The sequence below is a fragment of the Leptonychotes weddellii genome, chromosome 10, assembly GCF_054177405.1.
Source record: "Leptonychotes weddellii isolate Sample4059 chromosome 10, ASM5417740v2, whole genome shotgun sequence".
NCBI lineage: Eukaryota > Metazoa > Chordata > Mammalia > Carnivora > Phocidae > Leptonychotes > Leptonychotes weddellii.
This window is the reverse complement of record NC_138378.1, coordinates 86,493,535-86,511,639: the sequence shown is the minus strand read 5'-3', so window position 1 is coordinate 86,511,639 and position 18,105 is coordinate 86,493,535. Positions and strand designations below refer to the sequence as shown.

The following is an 18,105-nucleotide window of genomic DNA, read 5'->3' as shown; positions in this document are numbered from 1 at the left end:
GAAGCACTGAGGTCGGTTTTCCACAACATGGCTAGGAGTCACAGAGAATAAGAAGTGGTGAAACACGACTCTAGGGGGATTGGCGGCAACTTGAATCTGTGAATCTTCTCTCATTCTGCAGTGAAAGATTTAATTTCCTTGCTTTGTCCTAAGTCCATTTTTCTATTTCTTTTATCATGCCTGTATGTAACCTATTTTGAATTCAAATGGCCTCCATAGAAAGGAACATGAAACAGAAATGATCCAGTGGATCATACCCACAACTTGGAGTCTGAAGATCTTTTTTCAAGTCTGGATTGTGTAATTTAACTAAAACTCTCTAGGTCTCAAATTCCTCCTTTTTATTATGGGGAAACATAATTCCTACAATAAAAAATTATTGCAAGAATTGGATTCAACAAAGAAAGTCTACATAAAAAGGTATTATTATGAAAATGCTATGTTTTCAACATACTTGAATCTGTGAAGGTTTTAATTAGTTCTTCCATTGCCAACATCCAAGAAACAGCAAGATGGCAGTTTTGCAAAAATACCCAGTTTCCTGATTTCATTGCATCTTTGATCATTCTTTCAGCAATTGGTCCTTGTCCTTGCCCCAGTGAAATTGATTGCACCCTGAATTCCACAACAACAAAAAAATGCTGTTTTATGTTATTTATAAGCAATGAGACTATGAAGAAATGTAAATATAGTATACTCCTAAAATATGCACACATTTCAAATCCTCATTTTAATAGATGTGCAAATATTTATTTTCTTGTTTTTAAAAAACATTATCTACTATAACACACACATATAGAAAAGTCCAAAAAACCAAATAGATAGCTCTATGAATTATCACAAATAAATACCCGTGGTTGAGAATGAAGTTTGCCAACACCCCAGAGACATATCTTTTATGCCCCTTTCTACTCCAATGACTTTTCCTTCCTCCTTCCCAAAGGAACCTGTTATCCTGATTTCCAACACTATAGATTAGTTTTTAAAAACTTAAAAAAATTTGAAGTCTCACATCCATATAGAGTAATACGTAAATCATTAGTGTACGGCTTAATGAAGTCTCCCAAAGTGAATGTGTACACTTGTAACACCACACAGGACACAAAAAAGAGAGGATTACCAGCACCCACCCAATTGATAGACTTCTTCATTCTCAAAGGTAAAAACTATTTTGAATTCTAACACCATAGATTAATTTTACTAGCTGTTATATTTTATATAAATGGAATCATATAGTATATATATCTTCTGTATTTGGTCTGTTTCAATCAACATTATTTTTTTAATTTATTTTTTATTTTTTTAAAAGATTTTATTTATTTGACAGAGAGAGAGGGAGTGCACACAAGCAGGCAGAGTGAGAGGGAGAAGCAGTCTCCCCACTGAGCAGAGAGCCCGACATGGGGCTCGATCCCAGGACCCTGGGATCATGACCTGAGCCGAAGGCAGAGGCTTAACCAACTGAGCCACCCAGGTGCCCCAACATTATTTTTTTAGATTAATTCATATTATTGTGTGTCATTGTAGTTCATTCATTTTCATTGCTATATAATATTCCACCCTGTGATTATACCACAATTTGTTCATCTTTTCTGCTCTTGATGGACATTTGGGTTATTTCTGGTTCTTGGCTATGACATCCAATGCTGCACTAAACATCTTCTACATGTCCTTTGGTATACATGCACACTCCATTTTGTTTTGTATATTGCTAGGAGTAGAACTGCTGTTTGACACAGTATGTGTATGTTTATTATAATATCAAACTGTTTTCCAAAGTGATGCCACCATTCTGAATTCAACTTCCACAGAGAGTGTTTCTCCATATCCTTAATAGCACCTGGTGGATGTATAGTGGTATCTCACTGAGGTTTTAAATTGTTTCTGCTTTTCATAGCTTTATTTGTTGGCCATCTGGCTATTCCCTTTTATATCTCCCCTCCCTCCTTCTTTTTTTCCTATTGTCCTTTTTTAATTTCTAAGATTTCTTTATATTGGATATAAATCCTTTGTTAAATTTTTACTGTCTCCACAGTTTTGCCTTTTCCAGAACGTCATATACTTGGAATCATACAGTAGGTAGTCTTTCCGGATTGGCTTCTTTCACTCAGTAATATGCAGTTAAGTTTCCTCCATGTCTTTTCAGGGTTTGTGATAGCTCATTTGTTTTTAATGCTGCATAATATTCCATTTCATGGGTGTACCACAGTGTATTTACCCATTCATGTACTGAGAGACATCTTGGTTGCTTCCAAGTTTGGCAAGTGTTAATAAAGCTGCTATAAACATCTGTGTGTATATTTTTTGCATGGACATGACATAAGTTTTCAACTCCTTTGGGTAAATACCATGAAGTGGGATTTCTGGATTATATGGTAAGAGTATGTTAATTTTGTAAGAAGACCGCAAACTGTCTTCCAAAGTGGCTACACCATTTTGCATTCCCACCAGCAATAGAATTGCTGTTGTTAGTATGCATTAATACAATCTGTTTTTATGTCTAGTAACCTTACTAAATCCATTAAAAAAATTTTAAGATATACTTTATCAGAGTAAAAAATGTTCTATTTCTGGTTTTCTTTCTAAAAAATGATTTCTGGATTCTTTTTTAAAAAATATTTTATTTATTTATTTGACAGAGAGATAGAGAGAGCACAAGTAGCAGAGAGGCAGGCAGAAGGAGAAGAAGAAGCAGGCTCCCTGCTGAGCAGGGAGCCCGACGTGGGGCTCGATCCCAAGATCCTGGGATCATGACCTGAGCCAAAGGCAGCCGCTTAACCAACTGAGCCACCCAGGCACTCCTGATTTCTAGATTCTTAACTAGGATTTTTTTCTCCATGAATGCGTGTTGAATTTTAACAAATGCTTTTTCTGCCTCATTAATAGTTTTCTTTATTTAAAGGGTTTTTCTCCTTTATTCTTTCAGTGTGGTTATATTAACTCATTTTCAATATTTTAACCATTATTGCATTCCTGGGAGAGATCCAGCATCGTGGGAAAGTTTTCAATAATGAATTCAATTAAAAAATTATTGAATGGACAATTTAAACATTCTAATTATTCTTATCAGTTTTTAAGTTGTGGGGACACCTGGATGGCTCAGTTGGTTATGCGTCTGCCTTTGGTTCAGGTCATGATCCCAGGGTCCTGGGATCAAGTCCCACATCAGGCTCCTTGCTTAGTGGGGAGCCTGCTTCTCCCTCTGCCTCCTGCTCTCCCTGATTGTGCTCTCTGACAAATAAATAAATAAAATCTTCTTAAAAAAAGTTTTTAAGTTGTGTTTTTTGAGAAATTTTTTCATTTCATTAACATTTCAAATTTGTTGGTGAAGTCTTTTAAAAAATATGTTCTTAGGATCATTTTAATGTCTGCTGATCTATAGTGATACTCTTTTCATTCATGATACAAGTTTTTTGGATCTCTGTCTCTGTCTCTCAACAGTTTCAGCAGGGATTTATGTTTTATTAAACTTTTTTTTTTTAAAAAAAGCAGGGCACTTGAGTAAGTGTCAGACTCTTGATTTCTGCTCAGGTTATGATCTCAGGGTCATGAAGTTGAGCCCTGCATTGGGTTCGGTGCTGGGCGTGAAGCCTGCCTAGGATTCTCTTTCTACCTTCCTCTCCCATAGCGCATGCCTTCTGTCACTCCCTCTCTCAAAAAAAACAAACAACTTTAAAAAAAAATCTACTTCTGGTCTTTTGGATCTTGTCTATTGAATATATGTTTCTATATCATTAATTTCTGTTCTTACATTTTTTTCCTTCTATTAGAGTTTAATCATTACATTTTATTTATTTATTTATTTATTTAAAATATTTTATTTATTTATTTGAGAGAGAGAGAATGAAAGACAGAGAGCATGAGAGGGAGGAGGGTGAGAGGGAGAAGCAGACTCCCCGCTGAGCAGGGAGCCCGATGCGGGACTCGATCCCGGGACTCCAGGATCATGACCTGAGCCGAAGGCAGTCGCTTAACCAACTGAGCCACCCAGGCGCCCCTAATCATTACATTTTAGATTGCCATTTGCCTAATATATGCACTTATGCCTATAAATTTCCCCGTAATCCTAGTTTCAGATGCATCTCACAAGTTTTGATATATTTTCACCATTATCCTATTTAGTACATGTTTGAATTTCCATTTCAATATCTTCTTTGTCTAAAAATGGCTTAATCTTAGCTTTGTTTAAAAATTTGTTGTGACAATGGAGCGCCTGGGTGGCTCAGTTGGTTAAGTGTCCGACCCTTGATCTCAGTTCAGGTCTTGATCTCAAGGTCCTGAGATCAGCCCAGCATGGAGCCTACTTTAAAAAAATTGTTTTGACAGGAATAAAATTCCATGTGCACAGTAATTTGCTTTCAGTACTTTGAATATACATTTTTGTGGCTTTCATTGTTTTGCAGAGAAATCAGTCAACAGCTTACCTGCACCTTTGAAGATAATCTTTTACTGTACTGTCTTTGTTTTTTTTTGCAATTTACTATGATGGGTTTTTGGTAGAATTGTTTTTGTTTACTTGTTTATTTTAAAGATTTAATTTTTAAGTAATCTCCACACCCAATGTGGGGCTCAAACTCATAGCCCTGGGATCAAGATTCACATGCTCTATCAACTGAGCCAACCAGGCACCCCAGGTAGAATTGTTTGTGTTTATTATGCTTGGCATTTGGTAGGGTTTATTTAATTTGCAGACTGGTGTCTTTTGTCAATTTTGGAAAATTTTCAGCCATTGCTTATTGAAATATTACTCTGCGCTCTTTTCTCCTCTGGGACTCAGATGGTATCTTATTAGATCTTGTCACTGTATCTCTGTCTCTTACTCTCATTTGTCTTTTCCCTTGTTTAGTCTCTGCATGCTTTTTACTCGTCAAATTCATCTTGGAATTCTGAATCTTAATTCTTAAATTCTTAATTTCTAAATTCTTAATTATATTTTTCAATTCTAGAATTCTGCTTTTAAATAATTTTAGTTCTCTGTCAATTTTCTCAATCTTTCCTTTTTGAACATTTAAACATTGCTATTTAAAAATCAATCTCATGTATCCATTATCAGGATGCTGTACTGTGTTCCTATTATGTATTGTTTTTCTTGACTTTTAAACATGTTTTTTGGCCTTCTCGTGTCCCTGGTTATATTTTATTTGTATGCCTAGGATTTTGTGTTCCTCCACACAAGATTCACATCTTCTTCTGGCAAGCAGCTAGAGATACTAGTAATCAGGGGTCACCATAATCTTCTTATAAGTGTATTTCTTACCTGGCCTTATTCCTTCTGATGAATCTCCTTAGAGGGCCAAACCAAAGTAAGGGAGGTGGTTTACCAGTTTCCTCTACGATTTAGTCGGCTCTGGGCTCCAATTTTGTCCCCTTTGTCCCTTTAATCAGTGAAAAGTTTTGCTCAGCGTCTCAGCCTCTTTGCCTCCTCTTCTGATGCCTCTCTGTGAGTGCAGGACTTACTCTTCTGGGTTTTCTTCGTCTCTGGACTATTCCTTACTATTTTATTCATTCTCCAAACTTTCAAGCATTTTAAAAAATATATTTTGTTCAAAGTTTCTAGTTGTTCTTAGTGGGGATATTAGTCTGAGTTCTTAGTCTGCCATTTCTGGACCAGAAGTCCTTAAATATTCATAAATTTACAGCTAAGTGCCTCATTACTATACCTTACTGGTTTTTGATATGTAATATTATTTTTGTTATGTACTTCCACTTACTGGGAAATTTTCCTTACGACTTCCCTTTAATAGGTGAGTTGTTCAAAAGGGCATTTTTGGTTTTCCAAATACTAAAAAAACTAACTTTTAAGATTGATTTTTAATATTAATTGTGTCAGGGATTAAGTTTATCTTATTTTTGAAATATGACTTAGCACATGGTTAATTCTTATAAGTGTTCCATGTGTACTTGAAGAACTTGCATTTGTTCTATGCATTGAGTGCATAGGTCATTAATCAAAGGTCATTAATTTCACTGTTAAATTTATTGTCTGAATATTTTATATTCTTAGCAATTCTGCAACTTTTTTTGTTCTTCATAATGGTTTCTATTAGAGATGCATTAACACTTTCTACATTAATGTTACTTTATCAATTTCTCCTTGTATCAGTTTCTCCAGTTTTTGCTTTATAGATTTCAAGCTTTGTTAGTTGTGTACAATTGTACAATTGGTGTTTTTTGTTTGTGGGTTTTTCTATATATCATACAGTTGCCCCCTTTTCCCTAATTTTTTTTTTTTTTGCCCTCAACTCTATTTTGTGATGTTCCTTTGAATTGTCAACAGCTTTTTTTTGGTGAGTATTTGCATAGTATCTCTTTATTTTCTACTTTCCTATGCTGTCTTTGTATTTTTTATGCATTTGCTAAGTAGCATATAGATGAATGTTGTTTTTAAAATCCAGTTTGGTCATATTTATCTTTTTACAGTTGAGATATTTTTACTTTCTTAGGTATTTGGGTCAATTTCTCTATTTTGGTTTGACTTTTTGGTTTACTATATTTTGAATTTATTTTTCTTCTTTCCTATCTAATGTTGGATTAGAATATTGCACTACATATTCTTTTGTTCCTCTCCTGGCTTGCACACTATAAATTATTTATTATTCTGGTGTTTTCCCTTAAAATTTCAACATTCCATTCAAACACAAATTTTCTCAAGGCAAACAGAGTTATTCTGTACTTCTTTTTTCTTCCTGAATACATCAAGAACTTAGCATATATTAACTACCTATTAACATCCCTCCCCATCTTCTCATTATCTTGAATTCTTTTATGTTTAATACTTACTGTGAAATATTTGAGACATACAAAAGCTATAAAGTTAATATAGTGAATATTCATGTACCCACAATCCAGCTTAGGAAATAAAACACTGTCTACATGATCTGAACTGTAGTGTGCTCCTCCTTGTTCACTTCTGTCTCATTACCCAACCTTCACTTCCCAAGGTCACTGCTATCCTGAAAGGCATAAGTTCCCTACCTTTCTTTATACTGTTATTGCAATATTATGAATTCCTAAACAATATATAATATATATAGTTTAAAATTTTTATATATTTTATATTTCTCCAATATTATATAGTTTTTCTGCAACTTATTTTTTTGGCTCAATATTAGTTTGTGTGACCCATCCATATTGATACACATAGTTCTCGTTTGTTCGTTTTCATGGCTATGGTGTATTATATTCAATTTTATAAATATGCCACAACTTGTATGATCATTTTTCTAGATGGACATTTTGGATGTTTGGGTGTTTTCTGTTATGTTTCTACAAATGTTCTTGAACATGGCTCCTTGCACCATGTGACTGATTTTATTCTATGTTGCAGATTCAGTGATGACGTGTTGAAATGTAGGGGATGCCATTTTCAACTTTAACATACTGTCAATTACTCTTCAAATCGATTTTAACCAATTTTTCACTCTCACTTGTAATATGGATATTTCCATTGCTCCTTATCTTTGCCACCATTTTGCCAATTTCATGGGTATGAAATGATATCTCCTTAATGGCTTTAATTTGTTGTATCCTAATTACTTGTGAGGCCAGACATCTTTTCAAATGCTTATCAGGCATTTAGGTTTCTTTTTTTTTTTTAAAAAAGATTTTATTTATTTATCTGACAGAGAGAGAGAGACACAGTGAGAGAGGGAACACAAGCAGGGGGAGTGGGAGAGGGAGACGCAGGCTTCCCGCCGAGCAGGGAGCCCGATGCGGGGCTTGATCCCAGGACCCTGGGATCATGACCTGAGCCGAAGGCAGACACTTAACGACTGAGCCACCCAGGCACCCCGGCATTTAGGTTTCTGAAATTTTCTATTCCAAAAATCTCTGAAACTCTCCTGTTCATATTTTTTGTCTTTGTTTATATTGGATTGTTTTCTTTTTCTGAGATCAAGAGTTGGATGCTTAACTGGGTGCTGAGCCACCAGGTGCTGTTTTCTTTTTCTTATTAATTCATAGGAGCTCTTAACAGTTCTGTATACGAATTCTTTGTTAGGATTTCAGAACCAAAGGCAAACGTCTAGGATCATAAATTTTATGTGTCAACTTGACTGGGTCACATGGTGTCCAGATATTTGGCCAAACGGTGAACCTGTGGGGGTGTTTCTGGGTGAGATTAACATTGAATGGGTAAACTGAGTAAAGCAGATTGCCCTCCTTAATGTGGATAGGCCCCATACAATCAATTGAAGACCTGACTAGAACAAAAAGGCTGAGTTAGAAGGAGCTCCTCCTGCCTGTCTGAATGGTGACACTGGTCTTTTCTGGCTCGGATTCAGATGGCAACACTGGCTCTTGGGTGTTGAGCCTCCTGGCTTTCACACTGGAACTTACACCATTAGTTCTCCTGGTTTTTAGGCCTTTGGACTGGAACTATATATTGGCTCTCTTGGGTTTCCACCTTGCTGATTGCAAATTTTGGGACTCCTCAACCTCCATAATCATGTAAGCAAATTTCTATAAATATATATATATATATATATAAAATTATATGTTATATGTGTATATGATAACATATATTATAAGATACTTTTTCTTTCCTCCTTTCCCCCCTCTCCTTTCTTCCTTCCTTCCTTCCCTCCCTCCTTTCCTTCTTTCCTCCTTCGTTCTTTCTTTCCTCCTCTCCTCTCCCCTCGCCTCCCCTCCCTTCTCCTCTCCTCTCCTCTCTTCTCCTCTCCTCTCCTCCCCTCCCCTCCCCACTCCTCTCCTCTCTTCTCTTCTCCTCTCCTCTCTTTTCTTAGTTGGGTCTGTTTTTCTGGAGAAGCCTGACTAGTGCAGACTATGAACTCCAAATGAACAGATAGGACCCATCATCTTATAATCCTCCAGCCAGGGAAAAGGCCAGACCCACCACTCCATGGAAGGGCCTGTCAGGTGTTAAGGCTGGAAATTACCTTGTAGATAAGAGACCCCTCCCCTCCCCTGCCACCCTGAGGTCTTGTGCACTTCCCTACCCATCTGAACACCATTTTGGGGAGGACTGGGGGAAGAAGTCAGGAAGACTGACCTTTTTTGAGAAAGAAACCAAATCAGCTTACCCTGGAGAGATTTAAATCAAAAGAAAATAAGTAAAGTAAATGTGAGAGTTTAAACTTCCCCCTGCCCCTATTATTCAGCAGGGTAGAGGCTCATGAGAAAGAGGAGATTGATAATACAACATAAGGAGATCTGGATTTTTTTGCACATTTCATACGGAGTAAACCAGTCCCTTTACAGTCACATTAAAGTAACGTCTTAAATAACAAAGTTTTAATCACTATTCTACTAGCTTATTATACATTTTGGAAAATCTTCCCTTTGTTCAAATAAAGTTTACATCTGCTTTTATTATTTTTGACCACATTTTAACAACAGGCATAGCTAAATATTAATATATCTTAATTTATTTAGTAAGGGATACCTAATGTAGGAATTCACACTCCACAGAGGGAAGAAAAAGGGCAAATTTTAACAAGGAGATGTTCATATGAATTACAAATATGGCACCATGTGACCTTACCGTTCTGAATACCCGCTGTCCCTGGCAAACCTCTGGAATGCGCCCATAGGATCCGAGCCTGTGCTTAAGATAAATACCAGGGGAGTGTTATATGACATGTCTTGATACAGAGTGGGCAAGTCCACAGGTGGTGTCTCTATAAAGTGTTTTCCAAGATTTTCTATTACAAAGTCTGTAAGAGCAAAAACCACCTGAAAGTTGAAAAGAAAAATGTTTAAAAAACAGTATGTTGGATGAGGATCCTTCATAATTCTATCCTATTTCTCCCCTTCAACTTCTCCAAGGGGGTGCCCTGTTGTTCTGCACTCATTCTCTCTTGATTAGGTATCTTTCTTTCTTCCTACTGGATTTGTGCACTACGTAACTGCCAACAGCCATGGTTCCCATGACCTCACGGAGCAAGCTGACTCTTGGATGAGAGGAAAGTCCCTTGTCATTCCATCCATCTCCAGACCTGCTATTGCCCCATCCTTGCCTCTTTTTGTCCCATCCTTCTCACATTCTCGTGGACTTTATTTTCAGTCCTTCCACTGTCTCCTTCTGCACTATTGATCTCCCCCTCTCTCCCAGATCTTCTTATCATCATACAATTGGGCTCCTCTGTCTCCTATTATTAAAACCAAACAAAAGCCTTCCCTTGATTGCTGTGCCCCTCCAGCTATTTTCTTTCTTTGCTTCCCTTCATAAGCCAGCTTCTCAGAATTGACACCATATATTGTCTCCCCATCTTCCTCTCTCATTTTACTCATCAGCCTCTTCTGGCTTTTCTTGGGAACCAGCCTCAGCCCTGATGATCATACCCCTGCCTGACCACTTCCTACACCGATCTGTTTCCTTCACGGATCCTCTCCTAGCCTGTTTACTCCATTCCTGCTCTTGCAGACCCTCTCCCTCTTAGCCCACATGGAGCTTTTGTGTGAGATGGGAAAAGGTGTCCCTTCTTCAATATACTTGTGCCAGAAAGCTGTCACGATAAATATACAAACCATACCGACAGTATCTATAATGCAAACAGTGCCCTCAAGGGTTGTGCAGTGCACATCCAGCACAACTGTAAGCAGCAGTCTTGCTTTAACGTTCGCCCTCCATTAGATGTTGACATCACCTCGTCCAAACAATTCTTGTATGTTTTTTGTTGTTATCGTTGAGAGGGGACATCTCGACCTGGTTCAGGGCCATGGCCTTGGATCGCACCCTTCTGTGGCCAGTCTGGGAAAAGATGTTTACATGCTTGCCCACTTAAGTGAGGATATATTGTGTACTAACTATAAAGGTGGCATGGACTAAAACGGACAACCTTGCAACAGGGCCAAGGGAGTTTGGAGTTTAGTTTTAGTTATGTCATTGTGTGACTAAATATAATTTCAACATCAGTTTCTTCATTATTATTTTTAAAAATATTTTTGATAGTATGATCTATTTATTTGCTTTTTACTTTGACAAAAAGTGCTTAGAGTTTACAGTAAATAACAATATACAAAGCACAAATAATTTATTTCTTGGGGCTGTTATATAAATATAAAAGTGGTAACATACTCATGAAATGTTTTTGAACTCAAAAAGTTGGAGAAATATTTCTTTTGTAAACAGGACAAACTGCCATAAATATTATATAGAGATGTAGGTTTCCAATGGCTTGATTAATGAAAGATCACGAACTATCAGTTACATGTGCAATTTCTCGTGTATGAACTGATTTTTTTTTTTTTAAAGATTTTATTTATTTATTTGAGACAGAGAGAATGAGAGAGAGCACATGAGAGAGGGGAGGGTCAGAGGGAGAAGCAGGCTCCCCGCCGAGCAGGGAGCCCGATGCGGGACTTGATCCCGGGACTCCAGGATCATGACCTGAGCCGAAGGCAGTCGCTTAACCAACTGAGCCACCCAGGCGCCCCTCGTGTATGAACTGATTTTATGAAACATTTCAAATATGCAGAAAAATAAATTTGCACAAAACACACCCTTGGTTAGGCTCAAGTCTACCTCATATATACCCAGAAATGCGTATTTCCAAGAATATGGTTAAGTACATAAAATACAGAAAGGAGACGCATCAGTTACAGCTATGGAGTTGAGGTTTCCTGTGGAATTAGCATGTAGTTTCCTGTCTTTTGATTTGGTCTGGTGCTATTTGTCCCTCCAGTGATAAGTTCACCATTCCCAGGTGGAGGAAGAGGTAATACAATAGGACTGAGTATAAGGGGTGCCTGGGTGCCTCAGTCAGTTAAGTATCTGCCTTCGGCTCTGGTCATGACCCCAGGCTCCTGGGATCGACCCAACAACCCCCTCCCCCCACCCACTCCTTGCTCAGCAGGGGAGTCTGCTTCTCCCTCTCCCTTGGCCCCTCCCCCAGCTCATACGCATGCACACGTGCGTATGCGCTCTCTCATAAATAAATAAAATCTTAAAAACAACAACAGAACTGAGTATGTGCGCATGCCTCACCACCATTGCTAAATGGTCCTCTTCACTTTCCTACTAAGCGGCTAGGAGTTCTCTGCTGTTTCCAATGGTGCATTAAAGATCTTGTCCATATAAAAGATAATGGATAACAACTGTGATCTTATTTCAAATCCAAGAGGCTTCTTGGTTTCTAGTTATTCTAGTCAGTGTGAGTGAAGCAGGCCGGCTTCCTGATGTTGGGCATGCCCCTGATGCAGCGGCCTGAATAGAGAGTGCACCCCTACGGCTCACAACACTGCTGAGCTGGGAGGCGTGTGGAAGATTTCCTGCCCTGGCCTTTCTTGTCAGTGCTCAGTTCCAGCTTCTGTGCACTCTGCATCTACAGTGTCCTTGCTTTCAGAGTCCTCATCATCCAAGGAAGTCTTGTTATCTTGCAGTGGTCTTAACTCGTAAGTGATTTTGGGGGCTTTCACTAGGTGCTTCCTGTGCCATGCCCCTGGAGGTTCCTAGGTAATGTCCACTGACGTGCTTGCTCCTCAGGTTCCTTCCATATCACAGGTTGGAATGGATCCAATTCTGTGACCCTTCTGGAATTCTGCTGTTTTATTCTCATCAAGATTTTTATGGCAATCCTGGCAAGAATGTACGTGCAAATGCTTCAGATTTCCCACATCTATGGTCTAGGGAGTTAGGCATTTCTTGAAGACCACCCTCTGAAAATCCCACGTCTGGCTGCAGGACGGAGACTTTGTAGTCTCTTCCCTCTTTACCACCAAGTCCTTTGCTAGGAGCTCCTCTCACTTTCTTTTTAAATTGAGTTTCCCAATTCTGACCTATGTGACTCCACTATGTCTTGCTTAGAACCGTTTTCCTGGCCTGCTGCTTGATCCTTGTCTGCCTGAGGCCTTCAGAGCATTTTTTAGTTCATCTTCCCGATCAGAATCCATAGGGAATTCCTGAATTTAGGTAAATACTTTTTTGAAGCTACTGATGGGCCGATAGTGTACAAATTCACTCTTGAGAGACCCTGTGTTTGAGAATTCCCTCCTGTTGCTTTCATTGTGATGAGAAGGTAAGCTTTAAACTTTTGGAAATAATGACCCCTTGTTCATCCTTCCCGAGTGGTCAAACCTCATTTAAGTTATAGTGTATTAGACGAAGGGTAAAGACCCATTGTGCGTTATATTAGAACACAAGTGCTCATACTGTTTTTTTTTTAAATTGTGGTAATATACATATAACATAAAATTTAGCATCTTAACCATGTTAAGCATATAGTTCATAAGGAAAATTGCATTCTGGTATTTCTCAAATTGGAAAAGCTGTGCAAATAATGCTCTGAGAAGATTTCATCCTGGGTGACTGTCTACACTGTGGTTTTCAACAGAGGGAAAACCTGGCTCTTAAAGAGACTGCCACCTTCCCAAGGTAGAGGAAGCCTGGACTGAAACACCAAGACTGTTAAGGTTAGGGTTCTCAGTAGATTTAGCCTTGGAAATCAACAATACTTTATGTGATATGTCTTGATGTCCTCATCTGTCTGCTTTGAGAATGATTGTTTCTCCTTATATCTGTTTAATCACATTAAAGGAGGGGTTCACAATATGGTTTCAGGATCAGCATCAGCATCATCTGGGAAGCTGGTAGAAATGCAGATTTTTAGCCTGTTGCCCAGACCTGTTGCAGTTCTAATGACTCTACCACCTGGTTTACTTAGAGGTTTTAAATTTAATTTAATTTAAATTTAAATTTTTTTAAGTAGGCTCCAGAACCAGCATGGAGCCCAATGCAGAGCTTGAATTATTTTGAAGCAAATATGTGTCATATTTTCTCATCCTCAGCACATGTCTCTATAATATAAGGACTCTTTAGAAAACATATAACCACGGTACCGTAATCACATCTAAACAATTAACAATAATTCCTTAACATCACCAAATATCTAGTCAGTGTTTACCTTCCCCTAATGAAATTATAAATGCCTCTATGTGTGTTTAAATACAGTATATTTATTGAGCATTAGCAGAAATAACTATAACATAGTCCTTAAAAAAAAAGATCCTACCTTCTCTTCTTTACAACATTTAATGAGAATTAGCTTTTGGAAAGAACTTAATACTGGATGCCAAGAATTATGGCTTTTGATCTCTTTTTCTTGTGTCATGAATTCCTCTTCTGCCTTCATTTTAGAATAGCCTTCCCATTCAGCTGGGTTAATATAAGTCTCAAAAGATCCTGGAAACACAATTTAAAAAGATGCTTTAATTAGAGTTGGTTTGACTTTGAAATTAAATAAATAATTGTGGGAATTTAAAAATCTCTACATTTACTACCAGTTTTTTACCACAAATGTAAGTATATTAATCTCCCCCTCCCCAACCTAATTAAAAATAATTTAAAATTGGATCAGAAAACAAATTCAACAGAAACCACTTACAAAAAGCAAAGCTAAAACAAAAAACCAAAATAAACAAAGAGCTTAAAAATAAAAGGATGCATAGAGACACATTAATCAAATGTGAGCAAAAAGAAAATTGAAGTGATAAGAGTAACCTTGAAAAAATTAGAATTCAAGGGCGCCTGGGTGGCTCAGTTGGTTAAGCGACTGCCTTCGGCTCAGGTCAGGATCCTGGAGTCCCGGGATCGAGTCCCGCATCGGGCTCCCTGCTCAGCGGGGAGCCTGCTTCTCCCTCTGACCCTCCCCCCTCTCATGTGCTCTATGTCTCTCTCATTCTCTCTGTCTCAAATAAATAAATAAAATCTTTAAAATAAAAAAAAAAAGAAAAAATTAGAATTCAAGGCAAATGTAATTAAATGGGACAAAGTAGGTTAAATTATATTAATTAAAATACAAACCCCATAATAAAAACAATAAAACAAACCTATATGTGTCAGATAATAGTGTAAGAATACATCAAGCAACCACTGCTGGAGGTAGAAGAAAAAGCAGAAAAAAACATAATAGTGGTCAGAGATAACACACAATTCTCAGTCTGTGACAGATGAAGCAAATCAAAAGCTCTGGCATATATAATTTGAACAATATAAATAACATATGAATAAATTGACATATATACAACTTTATGCCCTAGTAAAAAGAATATGGTGCTCCCTCTCCCCCATGGAATACTTATAAGAAACGGGCCTCACATGAGGGTTAGGATCCTCGTGAGTCCTTGATGGTTATAACATGTGGCAAGACTTAGCACTGAAATTCCGGTCGGTGCACGGTCTACGGTGTGCCGTAAGCCTCTCAGCAAGCCCACACAGCCAGTGTGTCCTCCGGTGATGAAACCGGTTCCTTTGGCTGGACATTAGGCAAAATAGTCGGCTTGAATTTCAAGCTAGAAAACCACTTTCTCCAGCTGGTCTCTACTGGGGTTCTCCTCTGAGGGTCTAATAATAGCAATCAAAGAGGAGGTGACAGAAATGTAGTGACACTTGAGACTACGGCCCTGGAGGAGTGTGCACCTCTGCGAGACTTCTAGTTTCTATACAGAATGCGGACAATTATACAGTATGAGACCACAGGGCACAGCACATGATCGTTGTGGTTGTGCTATTCTGAGGGCCAGAGAGTAGAGCCATTTATTCTAAAAGGACTTCTTTTTTCTGGAGGTTCTCATTACTTACTATATAATCACTACGATTCTGGCTAATGAGAGAGGCTAAGACAGCATATTTTATTTTATTTTTTTTTAAAGATTTTATTTACTTATTTGACAGAGAGAGACACAGCGAGAGAGGGAACACAAGCAGGGGGAGTGGGAGAGGGAGAAGCAGGCTCCCCGCAGAGCAGGGAGCCCGATGTGGGACTCGATCCCAGGACCCTGGGATCATGACCTGAGCCGAAGGCAGACGCTTAACGACTGAGCCACCCAGGCACCCCAAGACGGCATATTTTAAATAACTCTCAATTAATAGGACGTGAAGCACCTAGAAACCAACAAAGACAAAAGATTAAGGCAATTAGGAAGCTTTTGAAGGTAAGAATGACATTGGAATTAATTATTAAATGTCACCTGCAATGATCTAGAGCTCACTTTTAGAACACAAACCATCCTATCACACATATACAGACCTTCACAGTTGTGCAGGATTTCCAGAATAAACTCTGAAATTTAACAAATGAAAGCAGTAAAGTTGTTTTAAATAGCTGAAATTTTAGTCCCAACAGACAGGGACAACGCCTGGTGCCTTTTGTCCAGACATGATGAGTTGTTCTCAGAACCCCTTTGCCTTCTGGTCTCCATCCCGCCCCTCCATCCCTTCTTTCTTTGCCTCTGTGTTTAGGAGGCTCCATCTAGTTCTTTCTGCTTTGGGTCTGTCCCTAACTGGCCATCTCTAGGCTTCTCCTATTAAGTGTTTTTCTTTTTGTGTTCTACCACTACCTCTAGCTGTCTTGTTTAGCTGGTCCACAACATAGAAACATCATTTCTATTTGATGCATTTATTGAAGAGCATTTCATTTTTTCTAGTCTTTATTTAGAAATCAAACAAGTATATTTGGATCCCAGAAATTCTGGTCCATCTAGACTTTAAATCACCACACTTAGTGGTTAAATAAATATGCATAGTACAAGTATAAGAGTGATTGTTAAAGGATAGAACTAGAATGCGGAACCTCAAATAAGTATGGGGTAAATTAAAGAATGGAGAAGCCACCTGAAGACCAGAAAGAAGGAAAAAATGAAGCAAAGACAAAGGCTGCCAAGAAAAAAAATCTCCACAAAATAAGATGATAGAAGGAAGTTCATATCGGTCCGGATTTCTCAGTCTCACCAATATGGACATTTTGGGCCAAGTGCTTATTTGTTCTGGAGTATTGTTCTGAGCACTGCAGGATGTTTAGCCACATCCTTGGTTTCTACCTGTGAGATGCCTGTAGCATCACCCCAGACCAAAATGTCTCCAGACACTGCCAAATGTCCCCTGGGAGACAAGAGTCTTCCCCAGTTGAGAGTCCATGAAGTGGATCAATAACTCTAATAAATTATCATTGAATTAAAACTTTCCTGTTAAAAAAGAGAGACTCTCGCACTGTTCAAAACAGCAAAATTCCACTAAAGATACACCAAAAACATGACAATGACACAAAAGAGTTAAAAAAATAAAGACTATAGAAATATATAGAGGGGAAACACTAACCATGAGAATTGTGCTGTAATTACATTAACATTAGAAAATATATTTTAAGGCAAAAAAGAACTATTTAAAGAGGAGTATTATTTATTTTTTAAAAAAGATTTCTTTATTGGGACACCTGGGTGGCTCAGTCGGTTAAGCGTCTGCCTTCGGCTCAGGTCATGATCCCAGGGTCCTGAGATCGAGTCATACATCGGGCTCCATGCTCAGCAGGGAGCCTGCTTCTCCCTCTGCTGTGCTCTCTCTCTCTCTCTCTCTGACAAATGAATAAATAAAAAATCTTTAAAAAAAAAAGATTTCTTTATTTGAGGCGGGCAGAGGCAGAGGGAGAGCAAGAGAGAAAATCTTCAAGCAGACTCCCCACTAAGCGTGGAGTCTGACACGGGGCATGATGTCATCAGTCATGAGATCATGACCTAAGCTGAAACTAAGAGTCGGACACTTAACCCACTGAGCCACCCAGGTGCACCTAGAGGAATATTATTTAATAAAAAAGGATTAGTTTACTAGGAAGATAATAATTTAAAGACTATTTATACTGAATAGCATAGTTTCACAGGATATGATGGGAAAAATTCTGGAATTTCAAAGAGAAATTGGCAATTATAGTGGTATACCCTGATGCCTCCCTTAGAAACTGACTGATCAAGTATAAAAAACATTAATAAAATAAATACCACAATAAATTTGGGCTAAAGGTCACATATGGAATCTTCCATCTAAGAAAACACGCATGGAACATTTTATGAAGACTGAAATCTAAATAAATTACAAAGAGGGATGCCTGGGTGGCTCAGTTGATTAAGAATCTGCCTTCAGCTCTCTCTCTCCGACAAATAAATAAAATCTTAAAAAAAGGGGCGCCTGGGTGGCTCAGTTGGTTAAGCGACTGCCTTCGGCTCAGGTCATGATCCTGGAGTCCCGGGATCGAGTCCCGCATCGGGCTCCCTGCTCAGCGGGGAGTCTGCTTCTCCCTCTGACCCTCCTCCCTCTCATGCTCTCTGTCTTTCATTCTCTCTCTCTCAAATAAATAAATAAAATCTTTAAAAAAAAAA

General features: G+C 38.3%; 1 protein-coding gene across 1 annotated transcript in view; it reads right to left on the bottom strand.

Moving 5' to 3' along the window:
* The window catches only part of DNAH6 (dynein axonemal heavy chain 6), a 173,458-nt gene that overhangs the window by 32,958 nt on the left and 122,395 nt on the right, over positions 1–18,105 (bottom strand). Inside the window, exons 51-53 of the mRNA XM_081797290.1 lie at positions 13,971–14,140; positions 9,503–9,693; positions 455–615 (exon numbers count right to left, since the gene is read on the bottom strand). Coding sequence (XP_081653416.1) covers positions 455–615; positions 9,503–9,693; positions 13,971–14,140 — 522 coding nt within the window. The remainder of the gene's footprint in view (positions 1–454; positions 616–9,502; positions 9,694–13,970; positions 14,141–18,105) is intronic.